Raw genomic sequence first — 21,122 nt, forward strand, 5'->3', positions numbered from 1 at the left:
TCACGACAATTCTTTCGAAATTATCTGATGGGACAAGCATGAAAATTTTTCTTGTAGATACCAGATCGTATGATTTTCGTTTATTCAATCCAGTTGGCATTCGAAAATACAATACAAATACACTACATTACATCACTTCCCAATTTTTATTCTGGCATACAAGAACTTTAATAAACTCTTAGTTTTCAATATGAGGCTAGCATGCAAAAAAAACAACGATCATTTGTCTGATACTCTCATCGTGTGTACCAGGCATTAAAGTCTTATCTTGTAGGCAGAGGTTTCTGTTTACACTCAAAGGTGTGTCATTTACAGTCAATAGTTGTGCGAAATCAGCCTCACTGACTGTATTGGAAAAACTTGAAGGTGATAGCGGTTAGGGAATTACCTTTGTTCCTTTATACTCAAGAGTTTCCAATGATGATTCAGCTAACCAGAATTTAAATGAATTGGTTACGTGACAGGACACCAGTATGGTTCTAGAAACAACCTTTCATGAGAAGGAATGACTTTAGGGTACCCATGCCACCATCATGTACATGCGGAAGAATTAAAACATTTGTATATGTGTGGTCATTCCTTATGTCTACCTTATTCCCCACTCTTGCAGGCTTCCTCTATGTTGTTCAACTAGTCCCCCAAAGCCTCCTCTATTTTTCACAATACAGGACTAGTAGTCTGCCCCTCCTTCCCCTGGTGTTATTTGCTAGGGTACTGGCATCTAGACTGCACAGCATCGTTGGTTGCTAGGATGCTGGTAGTGGACTGGCATAGCATCCTTTGTACCTGGATGCAGGTGGGCAGGCTGCACAGCATCATTGGTTTTTTATGATGTAGGTTTTGTGCCCATGGGGAAAACATACACAGGGCTGAAAATTCACTGCATACTTGACACTCTGGCCTTAGAGCCGACCCCCCCACCCCGTCTCCATGAGTGAAACACAGCCGTCTCAGTTGGTCCCATGGGTGTCACGGCCAGGCTCCCTATATTATAAGATACACAAGCTGGTAATTTTAGTAGTGGCCAGAATAAGCGTGCATTAGGCTGAGTTCATTAAATACAAGGTTAACCACTTCAATACAGGGCAGTTACACCCCCTTCCTGCCCAGACCAATTTTCAGCTTTCAGCGCTCTCACACTTTGAATGACAATTGCTCAGTCATCCTACACTGTAACCAAACAAAATTTTTATCATTTTTTTCACACAAACAGAGCTTTCTTTTGGTGGTATTTGATCACAACTGGGTTTTTTGTTTTTAGTGATATAAGCAAAAAAAGAGCAAAAATTTTGAAAAAAAAATCACTTTTTTTTAGTTTCTATTAAAAAGTTTTGCAAAAAATGAATTTCTCTTCATACACTGTGGCCAAAATTTATACTGCTACTTATCTCTGGTAAAAATAACCCAAATTAGTGTATATTATTTAGTCTGTGTGAACGTTATTAAGTCTAGAAGCTATGGTACCAATTCCTGAAAATTGATCACACCTGATGTACTAAAGGCCTATCTCCTTTCTTGAGGCCCTAAAATGTCAGAAAAGTACAAATACCCCCCAAATGACCCCTTTTTGGAAAATAGACAGTCCACAGTATTTAGTAAGAGGCATGGTGAGTTTTTTTAAGTTTTAATTTTTTCCCACAATTCTTGGGAAATTGAAAAAAAATATATTATTTTCTTTTTTTTCCCACAAAGATGTCAATTTATAAACTATTTCTAACACATAGCATGTACACAGCAAAGATGACACCCCAAAATACATTCTGCCACTTCTCCTGAGTATGGCGATACCACATGTGTGAGACTTTTAAACAGCCTAGCCACATAAAGAGACTCAACAACCAAGTAGGACCTTCAAGAGTTCTAGGAGCATAAATACACATATAACTTTCTGACTACCTATCACACTTTTGAAGGCCCTAGAGCACCAAGACAATGGAATTGCCCACAAAATGACCCCATTTTGGAAAGAAAACACCCCAACGTATATTCTATGAGGCATTGTGAGTCTTTTGAACATGCCATTTTTTTCCACAAGTTTTTGGAAAATGTGGGGAAAAAAATGAAAACCTATTTTTTTTTACACAAAGTTGTCAATTTATAGGATATTTCTAACACATAGCATTTACATAGCAAAAATGACACCCCAAAATACATTCTGCTACTCCTCCTGAGTATGACGATACCACATGTGTGATACTTTTACACCGCCTGGCCATAAACAGAGACCCAACATCCAAGTAGACACCTTCAGACGTTCTAGGAGCATGCATTTACATCTAATTTCCTGACAACCTATTACATTTTTGAAGGCCCTTCATATTTCTAACACATAGCATGTACATACCAATTACACCCCAAAATATATTCTGCTGAGCATAGGGTAAACAAAAGATTACCTGTGGTTTTAGTAGTGGTCCACAGAGGAGAGCATCCAGGTAGAAGGCAGGGATGTGGTCAGTGACAGCAAAAGCAATCGAACAGGCAGCAGGCAGAAATAGTGTCCATATTCATTACAGGCAGCAGGCAAAAATACTGTCCATAGTCATTACAGGCAGCAAGCAGGGATAGGGTCAGCACAGCCAAAATATTGATCCAGGCAGCAGGGAGGACCATCAAGCTTAAGGCCTCTGTCAGGAAAGAATGGGGACAGGGGTAGAGGCTTCTCCCACCCAAATCTCTTTGAAGCCTCCGGACTCCAGACCCTGTTCTGGGAACACAGAAAACCAAAAACGTTTTTTCTATACTCCGAACTCTATTATGAAGCCCCTCACATATGTGTGAGACCCCTGTGTACTGAAGTAGAAGGGAAAAGATCAGTCCAAGTGGAAGGCAAAAAGCGTGGTTGATTAGCAGGCCGAGGTCAGTGTACTTAGAAGTCAGAAACGTGTTTTTTTAAAGCGGCAGGCAAAGGTATCGTCGGTAAACATGCCAGGGTCAGGTAACGTGGAAGGTAGAAACATGGTAGCAGGCAAATTATATGGACAGGTATTTCAGAATGGGAAATGGAAGTCTTAAAAATAAGGGGATCTAAAATCTTACAGCTGTATGGTATTTTGAAGCAATCTCCGATTGCCAGGTTGGTAGGGACAATCGGGACAATGAAAACTAGCATCTCTTCTAATTCAATTTCTGCTGCACACACGACATCTCTTTTGGCGCCTTCTTCCTGATTCTGTGAGGGGAATGTTATAGGGAAAATGTAGCTCGTGAAGTCTACTCACACATTTAGAGCGAATGCTTGCTGGGGCCGGCCCTTGTTGGTATATTAGGGCAGTGATAATGTCTTCAATGTAATTGAGGTAGGTGATGTGCTGGTTTCCTGTTGATTTTTGAGGGCAGATGAACGAATTGTACATGGCCATATGAAACAGGTGAAATGCAACTTTTTTATACCTGTAACGGGACTTTCGGGTTGAAAAGTAGGGTTGCAGCATCTGGTCATTTAAATCCACCCCCCCATGAACAGATTATATTTGTGGACACATTCAGGCTTTGTAATGGGGCCACGTCTTCTGGTAATCTCCACCAAGGTGTAATGGTGGATGGTGGACAAGATGTAAACATCTTTCTTGTCCCTCCACGTCATGGCCAACACTTCCTCATTCCTCATGAATGCGGATTCATAGTTGATCCTGAGCTGGCAGGCAACCATATAGGGTTTGCCAGGGCATCGGGAAGGTGGGTTTGGGTTGAACTTGTTATTCATACATAGTTACATAGTTGGTGAGGTTGAATAAAGACAAAAGTCCATCCAGTTCAACCTGTGTAGATGTGTGTGGCCGTAATCATCTTGCATACCCCTGAATGTTCTGATCCTTGAGATGTACGTCTAAGAGTCTTTTGAAAGCCACCATACTACCCGCAGAAACCACCTCATGTGGTAGAGAATTCCACAATCTTGTAGCCCTAACAGTAAAGAACCCCCCACGTTGCCTGAGGTTAAAACGCTTCTCCTCTAATCGCATTGTATGCCCCCGAGTTCTCATGCAATCCCTTCGACTGAACAGCTTTTTTTCTAAGCCTAGATCCCCATTTAGATATTTAAAAATTGCTATCATGTCCCCCCTCAGGCGTCTCTTCTCCAGGGAGAATAAATCAAGCGATTGCAGACGCTCCTCATAATCAAGGTCCTCCAATCCCCTAATTAGTTTAGTTGCCCTTCTCTGGACTCTCTCCAGCTCCAACACATCCCTTCTGAGGACTGGTGACCAGAACTGGACCGAATACTCCAGATGAGGTCGGACCAGAGTTTTATAAAGTGGAAGGATTATAGTCTTATCTCTGGAATACATCCCTTTCTTTATGCATGCTAATATTCTGCTAGCCTTGGCAGCTGCCGCTTGACATTGCATACTGTTGCCTAGTCTATCATCAACCAAGACTCCCAGATCCTTCTCCATTTTTGATTCTCCCAAGGGTTCCCCTCCTAACGTGTATTGTGCTTTTATGTTTCTAGTCCCCAAGTGTAAAACCTTACATTTCTCCACGTTAAACCTCATTTGCCATGTCTTTGCCCACTCCGTTATTTTGTCCAGGTCATTCTGTAGGATATCTGCTTCATGCTGTGCTGTTATTGCCCTGCCTAATTTTGTGTCATCTGCAAAAACTGATATTGAACTACTGATCCCGTCCTCAATGCTGTTTATGAATAAATTGAACAAGGTTGGTCCTAGGACTGAGCCCTGGGGCACCCCGCTTACTACCTCAGACCAGTCTGAGTACGCGCTGTTTATTACTACCCTTTGGACACGCCCTTTTAGCCAGTTCCGTATCCAAGAGCAAACCCTGCTGTCGATACCTGCAGACCTTATTTTATAAATTAAGCGCTTATGGGGAACTGTATCAAACGCCTTAGCAAAATCTAGGTACACCACATCCACTGGTCTGCCCCTATCTAGCTCACAGCTCACCTCCTCGTAGAATGTTAAGAGATTGGTTTGACAAGAACGCCCATTTGTAAACCCATGCTGGTTACTACTGATGATGCTGTTGTCCTTAGCAAACTCTACGATATAGTCCCTTATCATCCCCTCCAGAAGTTTACATACTACTGATGTCAGACTGACAGGCCTATAATTTCCCGGTATATGCCTCTGACCCTTTTTGAATATCGGAATCACGTTAGCTTTTCTCCACTCCCCTGGTACATCTCCTGTCCTAATACTGTCCGCAAAGATCAGGAACAGTGGTCTGGATATAACCTTACTGAGTTCCTTGAGTACTCTCGGATGTACGCCATCCGGGCCTGGTGATTTGTTTGTGTTGAGTTTATCCAGCCTTTCCCTGATTTCACCCTCTGTTAGCCATAGTGGCAAGTCCTGTGTATTACTACTAACCATACAGTCATGGTCAGTGTACCCCTCCGATTCCTGTGTAAAGACTGATGAGAAAAAAGCATTCAGCACGGTTGCTTTTTCAGTGTCCTCTGTAACCATCCCCCCATCATCGCTAATTATGTGTGCAATATGCTCTGCCCTAGTTTTTTTGCTGTTGATATACTTAAAGAATTTCTTTGGGTTTTTTTTGCTATCCTCCGCTATTTGTCTCTCAAAGTCTATTTTAGCCATCTTGATTTTGTGTTTACACTTCCTATTTGCCTCCTTGTATTGGTCGAAAGCCAATACTGTGCCCTCTGATTTATATTTCCTGAAGGCCAATTTTTTTCCCCTAATAAGTTTTTTAACGCTCCGGTTTAGCCAGCCAGGTTTGGCTTTGTCCCTTCTAAATTTATTTCCCATAGGAATGCACTGCAAGATGCCTTTGCTTAATATGTTCCTAAAGCATTCCCATTTTTCCTCTGTGGTCAGGGATCCCAGGGTTCGGTCCCAGTTTACCCTTTCCATCAACAAGTACAATTTTGGAAAGTTTGCCCTTCTGAAGTTAAGGGTTCTTATGTTCCCCACTTGCCTTGCTATATTGTTATTTACGCTAAATGTGATCATCCTGTGATCGCTAGAGCCCAGGTTGTCCTGGACTCCTACCTCCGAGATTAGGTCTGGGTCATTAGTGATCAATAGATCCAGGATTGTGTTTTCTCTGGTAGGGGAATCCACCAACTGTGACATGTAATTATCCTGTAAGGTTTCCGTGAATTGACTGCCCTTATGTGAGTGTGTAGTCCCCTCTCCCCAGTCAATGTCGGGATAATTGAAGTCCCCCAATACGATGACTGATCCTAGCTTTGCCACTTTACCCAAAAGTGCTAAAAATTCCAGCTCTACCTCCTCCCCTTGTTTAGGTGGCCTATAGCAAACCCCCACAATTACTTTTCCCTTTTCTCCTTCCCTATGGAGTTCTACCCACACGGATTCTAACTCCATACTCATCCCTTCCGTAATGTCACTCCTCTCTATCACCCTTACATTATTCTTGACGTAGAGACATACCCCTCCCCCTCTTTTTCCTACCCTGTCCTTCCGGTACACTGAATACCCTTGGATATTTGCCAGCCAGTCATGTGAGGGGTCGAACCAAGTCTCCGTTATTCCCACAAGGTCTATGTCCTCCTCATGAACTAACATTTCCAGCTCATCCATTTTATTAGCTAGGCTCCTGGCATTAGCATATACCCCTCTTAGTTTTACGGAAGTTAAACGTGATTGGTTATGTTTATTCCTGTTTGGTCTGCGGTTCTCCCGCACAGACCTACCGATTGACGTTGTGGACCTACTGTCGCTGCTGACCCTACAACTGCCTTCAGTCCTTTGCTCCCTCCTGACCGATTCTACTTCTGAGCCCTCCCCCCCGTCTCCTAGTTTAAAAGCTCCTCCAACTTGGTGGCCATCTTTCTCCCCAAAAGAGCTGTACCGCCCCCATTAAGGTGCAGCCCATCCTTACTAAAGAGCCGGTAGCCGACTGAGAAGTCAGCCCAGTTCTCCAGGAACCCAAACCCCTCCTTCCTACACCAATTCCTCAGCCACTTGTTAAGTTCCCTAATCTCCTTCTGCCTCTCCTGTGTGGCTCGAGGTACAGGCAGTATTTCAGAGAAAACCACCTTGGAGGTCCTTTTCCTCAATTTATTACCTAAGTCCCTGAAATCGTTCTTAAGGATCCTCCACCTACCTTTAACTTTGTCATTAGTGCCCACATGCACCATGACCGCTGGGTCATCCCCAGCCCCGCACAACAATCTGTCTGCCAGATCTGCGATATGCCGAACGCGGGCGCCCGGTAAACAACATACTGTTCGGTTCACGAGATCTTTTTTACAGATTGCCCTCTCTGTCCTCTTGATAATTGAGTCCCCCACTACCACAACCTTTCTAACCTTTCCTGAGTTACGGCCCCCCTTCTTCCTGGAGCCGACCCCCCCCTGGCAGCTGGGGGAGGGCGCATGCTCCAGCACTGCCACCCCTGAGTTGATATCCCCCTCAACCTGCAACTCGGTGCTGGTACTGGGCTCCTCTTCTTGGGGTCTAGCTGCGGCGGTGTTGGTGCTGCTGGTTGTAGGAAGGTGTTCTGGGCTTATTCTCCTTATTCCTTTAGGAGGGACTGTTTCCTACTCGGATTTAAGGTCCGATCCGCTATCCTCTAATGGCTCGTATTCCGAACCAGTATCAGATGATGCAAGCTCCCCGTTGCTCTCATCATCCCACATGGTTAGCATTTCATATGCCTCCTCTGCTGTGAAAAGCCTTTTAGCCATACTGGCGGTACTTATGGGTACTGGCGGTACTGGCAGTACTGATGGGTACTGGCGGTACTGATGGGTACTGGCGGTACTGATAGCACTGATGGGTACTGGCGGTACTGATGGGTACTGGCGGTACTGATAGTACTGATGGGTACTGGCGGTACTGATAGTACTGATGGGTACTGGCGGTACTGATGGGTACTGGCGGTACTGATGGTACTGATGGGTACTGGCAGTACTGATAGTACTGATGGGTACTGGCGGTACTGATAGTACTGATGGGTACTGGCGGTACTGATAGTACTGATGGGTACTGATGGGTACTGGCGGTACTGATGGTACTGATGGGCTGTTGGATGTGCTGACAGATCCAGATGTTCTGACAGATCCAGATGTGACAGATGGGCTGTGACACTAGGTGACAGGTTCTCTTTATTCGGGGGGGGGGGGGGGCTGTATAGTGCACTGTGTACTGTGAAAATGAAGAAATGTCACTCACTGATCTCTGCTCTTCTCCTCACACGATTGGTGTGTGTGAGAAGAGCTCAGATCAGTAGTAACGGCTCCTGTGTTTTGACTGTGACCGGCTGTGATTGGACACAGCCGATCACGTGGTAAACAGCCAATTTTATTGGCTGTTTACCCTGATCAAGTATGCGCTGTGTTCGAGGAACACGCTACATGCCCGATCGCCGCGGTGCGCGCTCCCGGGAGCGCGCACCATCTGATTTTCCTGCCCGCCGTCATATGACGTCGGGTCAGGATAACTGAACCACATTCCCACCGTCATTTGGTAATAGGGTGGGCGGGAAGTGGTTAAAGTCCACAAATACTCACTTCTGCTCCAGCAATGCAGTGTCTTTCCACATCTCTGGCTTCCTCCGGGCACAAACCAGCACAGGAAGACCTAACGCATGTGCACGGAATTTATTCTTCCCACCACCAAGACATGCCAAGAATGTACACTGAGCTACCTGTTTGCAATTTTTTACTTCGGTTGCATTTTAAGTATCATTATTTTAGCCATGTGACTGTAATTTTCAAATCTCATTTGAATCAACTGAAAAAAGGTGACACTTTTTAAAAAATATCCTTATCTGGGTGTGTTCGCTTTGTGAATTGAACCTCTCAGATAGCAAGGATAAATTGCCCCACATTTGTGGCAGTGTTGAATTGCTGCACATTTAGACTCAGTTCACACTACGGCGATCCGACTTAGGGGGCGACCTTTGAAGTCGCGTGCACCGCGACTTCGGCACGACTTGCACGGACTTCATAAAATGAATGTCTATGCAAGTCGCTCCAGGTCGCCCCGAAGTAGTACAGGAACCTTTTTCTAAGTTGGAGCGACTTGTGTCGCTCCTATTAGAACCGGTCCTGTACTACACTATGGGACGCAACGGTGCGTGACTTGTCAGGCTGACCAAGTCGCCTGACAAGTCATACCAGTGTGAATGGAGACTTACACTGGAAAGTTGTACACTTGCAATACACTTGAAGCACAAGTTCTAGTTGACACGTTTCCAATTTATAGCAAATTTGAGTTGCAAGTCTTTAGCAAAGTTGGAGTGGTGAGTCTACAGCAAAAGCTCTGCAAGTCTACAGAATGAACATTCAGCCACAGTAACCCCTGTGGTGGAATGACAATTGAACAACATCACTGAACCAGAACTTGCAGCAGACTTGCAGAATGTTTGCAAAGAAAGGTGATCTGAAGTCATGCAATGTGGACTTGCTGCATTTGTGCAACAAACGTGTGACACCTGGCAAGTCTACCAATAGCTAAGCAAGTCATTTTCAAACTTGCAGAACAATTGCTTGCCATCCGGGCTATTATATAAAAGTCCAAGTATCGTAAAAGCTGAATGCTTCTTTTAGCTCTGTAAAAGTAAAAGTGAAAGTGCTACAGCTAAAACTACCAAACTCAATAAATCGTCATTGCTCTTTGCACTGCCTTATTTGACGTGTTTGTAAAGTCACTACTGAGAAAGCCTGTAATCTCTTACAGGAAGATACACTGTGCAGTTTCGTTGTGTTTTAAAAATGATTCAGCAAAATACATTATTTTATATCGCCGCTGGGTGCTCACATGACATACCGGCACTCTCTTTCTCCGATCTGAACACTACAGTTGGAGGGGCTGAGATTCCCCACTGACATCAGCTGGGAGGAAAGGAGGGGAGCGGCAGGAGGTCACGTGAGCACCCAGCAGTGCTGTAAATAAGGTATTTTGCAGGATAATTTTTAAAAAACACAGACACTGCACATTAAATTTTCCTGTAAAAGAGGGGATTTCTCAGTATTTATTTTACAGCTATAGCAGCGGAAGGGGAGGGGCAGGGAGGAGATGGATCACACACACAGACTCCCGAGCTGACAGGCAGGGAGGGAGGAGAAGAGATAGGAGAGACTGCGGGAGATGGAGGCATGTAACCTGACCACAGTAATCAGGGATCAGCAGCTATGATTACCGTGGTCAGCACACTATGGGCGACACAAGAACAGGCAGGATCAACCGGGTTTTTTTTAACCTAGAGAGGGACAAATGACACAGCACAAACACTATGCTGTGTATCCTGCTGTAAGGAAATCAGGATCATTTTTTTTTTTTTTTTTTTTTTTTTAGGGTTATAACCACTTTAAGTGCATATCCAGGCAGCAAGAAAAACAGTCAGTGATCTGCCAAAACATTACAGCACTGTTAAATTCATAAAATGTTTGGTTGGCTGTTCTGACATTTTATTAGGCCCCTTGCAGACAGGGTGGACTCTGCCAAGCAGGTCCACCTGCTCAGCAAGGGATCAGTTCACTGATCTCCGCTGAGCAGGCAGATGGCAGGCCCGTGTCTGCTCCTCTAGGCAGAGTGGACACAGACACAGCTCGCTGTTCTCTACGGGGCGATCAGATTAAAACAAACAAGTTGCCTGTCTGTTTCTATCTGACTGCCATCCAATCCGATCCAACAGACAGATGGGGAACGGATCCATCTGTTTTTAGCAGACCGTATGAATTTGCCTTTAAAATTTGCCTGTCAATGTCAATGGACACATGTCCGCTGACATTCTGCTGCTCCATAGAGAGCTATTATTATTATTATATAGGATTTATATAGCGCCGACAGTTTACGCAGCTCTTTACAACTTGAGGGTAGACAGTACAAATACAATACACTTTAATACAGTAGGAATCAGAGGGCCCTGCTCGTTAGAGCTTACAATCTAAGAATGGATGGTCTGATCAGGTCCGCCTGAAAAATTGGACCCGATCGGTCCGTCAGTGTGAAAGGGGCTTTATAGTTTAGCCACATTTTGCAGCCTTCTAACATGACCTGAGTGGGTGTGCACCTTCTTGTTGCATGACTCCACGCTTTTTCACCTACCTCCTCTAATCCCTACATAGGACGGTGCTAGAACCAAGGACTCCCATTTCTGTAGCCTCCGATTTAAGGCCAACCAGTCAACAAGGATAATAGCAATAGGGATTTTGTCTTGGTGCAGTAGATAAATGCTGGGATAACAATCTGAGCCATTCTACAGGAAAGCTGCAACCCCTGCAAGAGTATAAAGTTCACCTCTCATGGGAGAAATATATGGGCTGCCATTGCTAGACCTCTTCTGAAAATGGTAGTTGCCTGGAACAAGCATGGCGCCAGAGGCGTAACTAGAACCTTCAGGGCCCCAGTGCAAGAAACCATGAAGGGGCCCCAGACCCCTGGCCAGGGCCCTTCCCTTCAAGCCTGGGGCTCTTCCCCTGGGGGTGACCAGGGGAGCACACAGGGGCCCAGAGACAGGAGAACACAAGTGAACTGGATAGGAGGAGTGGTGGGGGCAGCATACAGAGGAACCAATCTCCTCCATTTTCCTCCTGCAGCTACAGGAGGAGAAAGTTGGACAGTGATTTCTCTACATGCTGCCCCCGCCGCTCCTCCTATCCAGGTGTACAGGGGAGCTGCACAGGCCCTCTGGAGCATGGGGCCCGGTTGCATTTGCAACCCCTGTAGTTACACCCCTGCATGGCGCTATTGAAAGTCAGAATTTTCAGACTAAAGCATCAGTATGGCAACCAGGTATGTAACATTTTCAAATGATGAAGTCAGCAATGGTAGGCTTCCTTTAAACACAACATTTTCATATCTGATTGGTATGTACCTTTAAATACAGCTGCAAGAGTAAAATGATAGGGCAAGGCTCAGCATCTGACTCTCTCCATGCAGTGATACATTGGGTGCAGCACTGCGATGTCTGCCTAATGCAGAATAATTGTGTCCCTCCCCCCATCTGTACTGTCTGCACATATGGGATTCTCTCTGTCCCTTTCTCAGCTGCTGATGCACATTAAAATAATTTGCTATGACTGGTGGATGTGCCATGGGATTTCGGCCTGCTGATTGACTCTTCCCAGGCTGCCATTCAGTGTACGGTTATGCCAGACAGCCTCCCCCTGTAAGGGTAAGCCGCATTGTTTGAGGTCACTGTCGGTCACACTCCTGCTTCTGTTTCACATCTCTCCTGCTCTGCGCTTTTGGCTTGATACATTGGAAATAAGAAACTTCATTAGTTTAAAATCCATTTTCATGTGCTTTTCTGTGATGTAATCAGAATGACTGGATTTATAATTTTGCTTGACAAATAAAGCAGGTTGATGGTCAAAAATGAAATGTAGGCTCGCAAAGGAAGGCAGTCATCATGAAGCTAGGGAAACATAATGTAGATTCTAAGGTAGATATAAACCCAGTCACGAAAGTCCCATATAGGCTTTAACATGTTAATGTCATTTTACAATGCTTTTAACATTTTCTTCAAAATAATACCTGGGGATCAGCAGCACTGAGCTGCAACAAAGGATGATAAAAAATGAAAACAATGTTTTACTACAAAAACTTGCCGTTGTTTATGATAGCATTAGGGTTTATATCTATATTATAACATTGTCTTGCTCCTAAAAAAAGTGTGGAAATAGGAAAAAACTTTCGGCTGCAGCATCAGTGTGATGCAGCAATTGTCCGCTGCCAACTCCAAGCCCAAGAGCTGAAAGATGATATGACCAGTGATTGTTCAGTTCTCGGTCCACGCTGAGCAGAGAGAAGTGACTGTCAATCACCAATATCTGCTCTGCCCCTCCAGTGCTCACTGGAGCCCCAGGCTGGGGAGTGGGCAGGAGCAGCCAGCGGCAGATCAGGCATCTGGGTGGCTGAGTGGCTGAGCCATCTGGGTGAATCTCAACGCTATTTTCAGGATCCTTCCAGAGCCTGGAGTGGCTCTGTGACATCAGCCAACAGCTGGCTTTATCCCGCTGTCAGCTGATTCTGGGTCAAAGGAGAGTAAAAGCAAGGGCACTTCTGGGACCCACAAGAGGAGTATGGCCAAAAAAGCTTTGGCCATGGAAAATTTGGGCAGTTTTGGGACTTTACATGATACACCGGCGAGCACTGCTCAGCGTCTCCATCCCTGTATATAACAGAACTGAAAAGAAAAAGGTGATTAAAGAAGGTGTGTGTGTGTAGAAACCAACGGCCCTTAGTTTGCTATACTTACCCACCAGTCTGCTGACAAACCAAATGAACCAAATGAAAAAGCTTTCTCTTTTAACAAAATGTTACGGTTCCCCTGTCACATCAGTTGTGTGGTCTCTATTTCAGTAGAGGACCTTGACATCAACACACTTCTCAAGCAGAGACACCCTTTCTGGGGCCTTCTTCAAGAGACTAATGGCGCTTTTCCACTGCATGGAACCAAACGGTTTGGCTCGCTTTTGTGCTTTTCCAGTGCTGGTACCGCATGGTATAGTGTAGGAACAGTTCGGTACGGTACGGTACGGCGGCGCTTTTCCACTGCATGGAACCGAACGGTACGGCTCTCAAAAACAGTACCACCTCGATTGTGGTTCCAAGAGGTACCATACCCGGTACCATATCCCACAATCCTTTGCATGCAGTCACTACTAGCCACTGATTGGTCAGAGAATCCCACCCACCCCGTTGTTATCCCACTCACTTAACTTTAGTACTACTTTAGTGGAAAAGCAAACCATACCGTACCGTACCGAACCGTTCCAACACCGAACCATGCGGTACCAGCAGTGGAAAAGCAAACCGGGCCAAGCAGGGCCGAGTAGAGCCGAGCCGGTACTTGCAGTGAAAAAAAGTCCCATAAGAGTAAGTGATCCCTGTTCTTTGTAGGTATTGACATCACCTGTGCCAGCAGCAGGCTGCCACCTGATCCCAGGAGAGACCACAAAGGAGTCTCAGCGTGGGGATCTTAGGCAGAACAAGGACAGGGTCGTCCAGAGCCCAGGGCAAGGACGCAGAATTGCGCCCCCTGACCCACTATTATTACATGCCGTAGAACCTGTGTCCATTTTTTACTGCACCCAGGGCAACTTTCCCTAATGCCCACTCCTTGTCCTGGCCCTGGTCTTGGGGGGTCAGTTACAGGAGATTGGATTTTATCTCACATCATATTTATGACTGCACTGTGTTTTTTGAAACATTCCTTTAGGGCTGAGCGGGTTTGTCACAAGAGCAGAACTGGAAAGGTTCAAACACTAGATTACAGGGAAACATTGAACAACCAAGCAATGGGTTGACCATGCTGTATTCCATTGAAGAATGAATAAATATACGTTTTACAGATTTCTGCTGTTAAATGGTCCATCCAACTGAAGATTTTAATAATTGCATCCTAGATAAATTGTCTAACGCTCTATTATGGTCTCTGTCTTCAAACCTGCGTACCTTTGAGGAGGTCATATTCTCCAAGAAGTATCATTTAGTTTGTATTCTGTGGAATATATTTGGACAAGACTCCACGATGGGCAAGACCATTGTTGAGGCGTTCACTTTATTGGAGTCTATGAGATATCTTAGAATCCAAAGGGTGACTCAGGCCTCCATAGTGTGTGTGTGTGTGCGCGTGTGTGTGCGTGTGTGTAATATCCGTTGTAAGTGGGTTTTTTCTTAGAATTGAAAGAGTTTTTCCTTCTTTTTTTTTATGACAGCATTGAAAAAAACTGTATTTGTTAATGAATAATTGGTCATCTGATCAGTGTCACATAAGCTGCTGTTTGTGACCTATTCTGGTAAAAAAACTATGCATCATGCAAAGACTAGAGATAACGTGCAATTCAAGCAAAGGCACTGGTGCAATGTAAGGGAAAAATCATTTTTTCTATGTCATATTTTGCAGAGTAACAGGCATAGCTACAGTATCTTTATAGTTAAACAGCAGGAACGATAGAGCAAACAAGAAAACATTTATATATCAATGAACCAAAAGTGATATTTCAGTTAGAGGTTTGCGGGCGGAGTCAATTCCTGGTTTCTTATATACAGTGCCTTGCGAAAGTATTCGGCCCCCTTGAAATTTGCGACCTTTTGCCACATTTCAGGCTTCAAACATAAAGATATAAAACTGTAATTTTTTGTGAAGAATCAACAAGTGGGACACAATCATGAAGTGGAACGAAATTTATTGGATATTTCAAACTTTTTTAACAAATAAAAAACTGAAAAATTGGGCGTGCAAAATTATTCAGCCCCCCTTAAGTTAATACTTTGTAGCGCCACCTTTTGCTGCGATTACAGCTGTAAGTCGCTTGGGGTATGTCTCCATCATTTTTGCACATCGAGAGACTGAAATGTTTGCCCATTCCTCCTTGCAAAACAGCTCGAGCTCAGTGAGGTTGGATGGAGAGCGTTTGTGAACAGCAGTTTTCAGTTCTTTCCACAGATTCTCGATTGGATTCAGGTCTGGACTTTGACTTGGCCATTCTAACACCTGGATATGTTTATTTGTGAACCATTCCATTATAGATTTTGCTTTATGTTTTGGATCATTGTCTTGTTGGAAGACAAATCTCCGTCCCAGTCTCAGGTCTTTTGCAGACTCCTTCAGGTTTTCTTCCAGAATTGTCCTGTATTTGGCTCCATCCATCTTCCCATCAATTTTAACCATCTTCCCTGTCCCTGCTGAAGAAAAGCCGGCTCAAACCATGATGCTGCCACCACCATGTTTGTCAGTGGGGATGGTGTGTTCAGGGTGATGAGCTGTGTTGCTTTTACGCCAAACATAACGTTTTGCATTGTTGCCAAAATGTTTGATTTTGGTTTCATCTGACCAGAGCACCTTCTTCCACATGTTTGGTGTGTCTCCCAGGTGGCTTGTGGCAAACTTTAAACAACACTTTTTTATGGATATCTTTAAGAAATGGCTTTCTTCTTGCCTCTCTTCCATAAAGGCCAGATTTGTGCAGTATACGACTGATTGTTGTCCTATGGACAGAGTCTCCTACCTCAGCTGTAGATCTCTGCAGTTCACCCAGAGTGATCATGGGCCTCTTGGCTGCATCTCTGATCAGTCTTCTCCTTGTATGAGCTGAAAGTTTAGAGGGACGGCCAGGTCTTCGTAGATTTGCAGTGGTCTGATACTCCTTCCATTTCAATATTATCGCTTGCACAGTGCTCCTTGGGATGTTTAAAGCTTGGGAAATCTTTTTGTATCCAAATCCGGCTTTAAACTTCTCCACAACAGTATCTCGGACCTGCCTGGTGTGTTCCTTGTTCTTCATGATGCTCTCTGCGCTTTAAACGGACCTCTGAGACTATCACAGTGCAGGTGCATTTATACGGAGACTTTATTACACACAGGTGGATTCTATTTATCATCATTAGTCATTAAGGTCAACATTGGATCATTCAGAGATCCTCACTGAACTTCTGGAGAGAGTTTGCTGCACTAAAAGTAAAGGGGCTGAATAATTTTGCATGCCCTATTTTTAATTTTTTTATTTGTTAACAAAGTTTGAAATATCCAATAAATTTCGTTTCCACTTTACGATTGTGTCCCACTTGTTGTTGATTCTTCAAAAAAATTACAGTTTTATATCTTTATGTTTGAAGCCTGAAATGTGGCAAAAGGTCGCAAAGTTCAAGTGGGCCGAATACTTTCGCAAGGCACTGTACCTTGAATACTCCAACCGTAAAATCAGCCTGCTGCTGTCTCCCGCCTGTTCCTGCCTTCTGGGTTTTGGGTATTTCCACCTACCTTTATCCCATCTCCTCCTGTTACAACCTTATTAAAGCAGAGATTCACCAAAAAGGGAAAAAGTTCCGCTCTTCCTCCTCCAACCCTAATCCCCGCCATATTTAGAATATATTTTTTTGGGTGGGGGAGCGGACACCTATCGAAACTTTCTTGCGGAAGTCCCCCCCCCCCCGCAACCTTTTGGGGCACGCCACAGGTCCCAGAAGGCTTCGGAACCATTTACAAAGCACAGCGTAGTTTGAGCATGCCCAGCAAAAAGCCAGCTGTGGAGCCACAGGAATCACATCTGGCTGCCCACAGTTAACATGTGGGCATGAGGACCCAAAGATGGTAAAGAACCGGCTCAGGTGAGGATGGTGCTGGATCCTTGGACTGGCGAGTGTCTGTTTTTGCTAACTTTTTGCAGAACTGACCGAATTCCTCTTAAATATAAAATAAAAATCATTCAGGGATGGTGGGTACCCTCGTAATGGGTACAGCAGGTGTGCAGAGCCAGGAACTTTGCTTTGTCACCCAATCACACTGGCTACTGATGGAGACTACAAGTGACCACATCAACACACATTTGGCTGCCATGGCCCACTGTAGTCACCATCAAGGAAGTCCAACTAGGATTGCTATGCATTCATCACTGGAGTGCATGTAGATATAAAGTATCTGCAATGGGGCAGCAAGAAATCAGCAGCACTGAGATACAAAGGATTAAAAAAGCAAAAAAATGTTGATACACAAAACATCAATCAGGGTTTACATCTACTTTAACAAAAAGTTAGAATAGGAAAAGAAAATAGAAAAGGGAAATGTGTACTGGTTTTTTAAACCAGTCAGTTTCCACCTGTCATTGGCTGGAAGGCAAGAGCGCAGTAAACTCATTTCCTGATGCTGCTTTATTTCTGAAGCTTTGTGATGCCGAGCAGATGTGTGGACTAAACCAGGCAAGTTTCCTCAATGTGTATCTAGAAATATGTTCACTCATTTAGCCTGCAAGAGTTCCAATGTATTATACATTTCTGCTGCTTATTCCTGGGGTGGCATAACATTGGCTGTTTTTTGTTTTTTACAGGGAAATTTGTTCTTCTTCTTGGGTCCACAGAACATTTCCAACCCCAAGGAAACTGAAGCCACCACTCCATCTGTTTTCCTGTGAAATGCCCCATCATCTATGCCCAGAAAGTTCTTTCAATTCCAAACAAGAGCTTCTCGCCTTTGTCGAACCCTCCCGAAGCGTCAGCGAATACAGCTTGGCCAGTCCGGATGGCGATGAACAAGCGGATGCCCTTCTCTCAAAGACAACGCTGCATTCCAATGAAGCCAGGACTCCAGATTCCTGCCTGTATGATGAAACCTGTGCTAAGAGAGCACTCTATGGGGACGATCCTTGTGAAATTAACTTTATACCTTCCGAAAATGAGAACTTGTGTGGGTGGGGGGCTTTCAAGCCCTCCTTTTTGCAAGTGTTCAACACATCTAAAGGGGTGCTCTTTTTCCTCTGCGCAGCCTCCTTTCTCCAGGGCATGGTGGTCAACGGTTTCATCAACACTGTTATCACCTCCATAGAACGTAGATTTGACCTACACAGTTATCATAGCGGACTGATCGCCAGCTCCTATGACATAGCAGCCTGCGTGTGCTTGACATTTGTTAGCTACTTTGGGGGGAATGGTCACAAGCCTCGCTGGTTGGGCTGGGGAGTATTAATAATGGGCATTGGTTCCTTAATCTTCGCTTTACCGCACTTCAGCACTGGAGAATACGAGGTGAACTTTGCTGATGATACGGGACTGTGCCCGTCCAATCACACTTATCGGGTCTCTCAACATACCTCCAGGTTGTCCTACTACCGCTACGTCTTCATGTTGGGACAGTTCCTTCATGGGATCGGAGCTACACCACTCTACACACTGGGAGTCACTTATCTAGATGAGAACGTCAAGTCAAGCTATTCCCCAGTGTATATTGGTGAGTATAGGCTTCGTAGTGTTTGTGTGCTATCATTAGTCTTTTAATGCTATAGCATTCCACAGCATTGCTTTTGGCATTTGTTTAAGCTATTTCCAATAATTAGCTAAAAAGTATACATGCATAATGTATGCAAGTGCTCAATAATTAGCAGAGATGTACCCTTGGCTGTGCTTCAGTTTCTCTGCATTTATTCCACCAAGAATCTTACACCAGTATATTTACTTATTTATGTTATAAAAGGAAATATGTCATTGCTTTTTATGAAAACGCTACTTGCCTGGCAGTTATACTAATCCAATGGCTTCAAGTAATGCAGAACAAGTATGCAGATAAGGGCTTCTGACTTTCGTGATCAGTATGATTGTCAGGGGCGAAGCCAAAAGTAAAGCCATTGGGTCAGCATAACAGCCAGGCAACTACGAAGACACCAAGCTACCCCCTTGTTTTAGGTTTATTTTAAAGTGACTGTCCCTTTTTTTTTTTAAAAGATCAAACAAATCCTTCTTTTCAAAGTAAGGGGTTAATACACACTCTCCTGCCAACGTGCTGCTGATCTCCACTGCCTTCATGAGCTCCACTGGCTGAAACATCTTCAGCAGCTGGCACACATCCTGTGTGCGTTGTAAGCTTGGTCCCCTGCTGCACTTTGTGGTTCCTTCTCCCAGCCCCGTGTCACTACTGTATCTTCTATTGATAAAGGCTGGAGGAAAAAACCACAGAATGCTGAGGGGGACCAGGCATCTGAATCAGATACAGTGCCTTGTGAAAGTATTCGGCCCCCTTGAACTTTGCGACCTTTTGCCACATTTCAGGCTTCAAAAATAAAGATATAAAACTGTAATTTTTTGTGAAGAATCAACAACAAGTGGGACACAATCATGAAGTGGAACAAAATTTATTGGATATTTCAAACTTTGTTAACAAATAAAAAACGTAAAAATTGGGCGTGCAAAATTATTCAGCCCCTTTACTTTCAGTGCAGCAAACTCTCTCCAGAAGTTCAGTGAGGATCTCTGAATGATCCGATGTTGACCTAAATGACTAATAATGATAAATAGAATCCACCTGTGTGTAATCAAGTCTCCTTATAAATGTACCTGCACTGTGATAGTCTCAGAGGTCCATTTAAAGCGCAGAGAGCATCATGAAGAACAAGGAATACACCAGGCAGGTCCGAGATACTGTTGTGGAGAAGTTTAAAGCCGGATTTGGATACAAAAAGATTTCCCAAGCTTTAAACATCCCAAGGAGCACTGTGCAAGTGATAATATTGAAATGGAAGGAGTATCAGACCACTGCAAATCTACGAAGACCTGGCCGTCCCTCTAAACTTTCAGCTCATACAAGGAGAAGACTGATCAGAGATGCAGCCAAGAGGCCCATGATCACTCTGGATGAACTGCAGAGATCTACAGCTGAGGTGGGAGACTCTGTCCATAGGACAACAATCAGTCGTATACTGCACAAATCTGGCCTTTATGGAAGAGTGGCAAGAAGAAAGCCATTTCTTAAAGATATCCATAAAAAGTGTTGTTTAAAGTTTGCCACAAGCCACCTGGGAGACACACCAAACATGTGGAAGAAGGTGCTCTGGTCAGATGAAACCAAAATCAAACTTTTTGGTAACAATGCAAAACGTTATGTTTGGCGTAAAAGCAACACAGCTCATCACCCTGAACACACCATCCCCACTGTCAAACATGGTGGTGGCAGCATCATGGTTTGGGCCTGCTTTTCTTCAGCAGGGACAGGGAAGATGGTTAAAATTGATGGGAAGATGGATGGAGCCAAATACAGGACCATTCTGGAAGAAAACCTGATGGAGTCTGCAAAATACCTGAGACTGGGACGGAGATTTGTCTTCCAACAAGACAATGATCCAAAACATAAAGCAAAATCTACAATGGAATGGTTCACAAATAAACATATCCAGGTGTTAGAATGGCCAAGTCAAAGTCCAGACCTGAATCCAATCGAGAATCTGTGGAAAGAACTGAAAACTGCTGTTCACAAACGCTCTCCATCCAACCTCACTGAGCTCGAGCTGTTTTGCAAGGAGGAATGGGCAAAAATTTTAGTCTCTCGATGTGCAAGACTGATAGAGACATACCCCAAGCGACTTACAGCTGTAATCGCAGCAAAAGGTGGCGCTACAAAGTGTTAACTTAAGGGGGCTGAATAATTTTGCACGCCCAATTTTTCCGTTTTTTATTTGTTAAAAAAGTTTGAAATATCCAATAAATTTCGTTCCACTTCATGATTGTGTCCCACTTGTTGTTGATTCTTCACAAAAAATTACAGCTTTATATCTTTATGTTTGAAGCCAGAAATGTGGCAAAAGGTCGCAAAGTTCAAGGGGGCCGAATACTTTGGTAAGGCACTGTACACACAAAATGTGCCGGATGCTGAAAAGGTTTCAGCCTGTTTAGATTCCATAACAGATTAACCACTTCTGGACCGGAAGGATTTGCCCCCTTAATGACCAG

At 44.3% G+C, this 21,122-nt stretch overlaps 1 protein-coding gene across 1 annotated transcript in view; it reads left to right on the forward strand.

The window, feature by feature from the left end:
* Positions 1-21,122, forward strand: part of SLCO4A1 (solute carrier organic anion transporter family member 4A1) — a 112,044-nt gene that overhangs the window by 16,365 nt on the left and 74,557 nt on the right. The window contains exon 2 of the mRNA XM_082271620.1: positions 17,738-18,633. Coding sequence (XP_082127746.1) covers positions 17,823-18,633 — 811 coding nt within the window. The 5' untranslated portion in view covers positions 17,738-17,822. The remainder of the gene's footprint in view (positions 1-17,737; positions 18,634-21,122) is intronic.

This window comes from Pelophylax lessonae, assembly GCF_965119305.1.
Source record: "Pelophylax lessonae genome assembly, chromosome: 11".
In the NCBI taxonomy this organism is placed as follows: domain Eukaryota; kingdom Metazoa; phylum Chordata; class Amphibia; order Anura; family Ranidae; genus Pelophylax; species Pelophylax lessonae.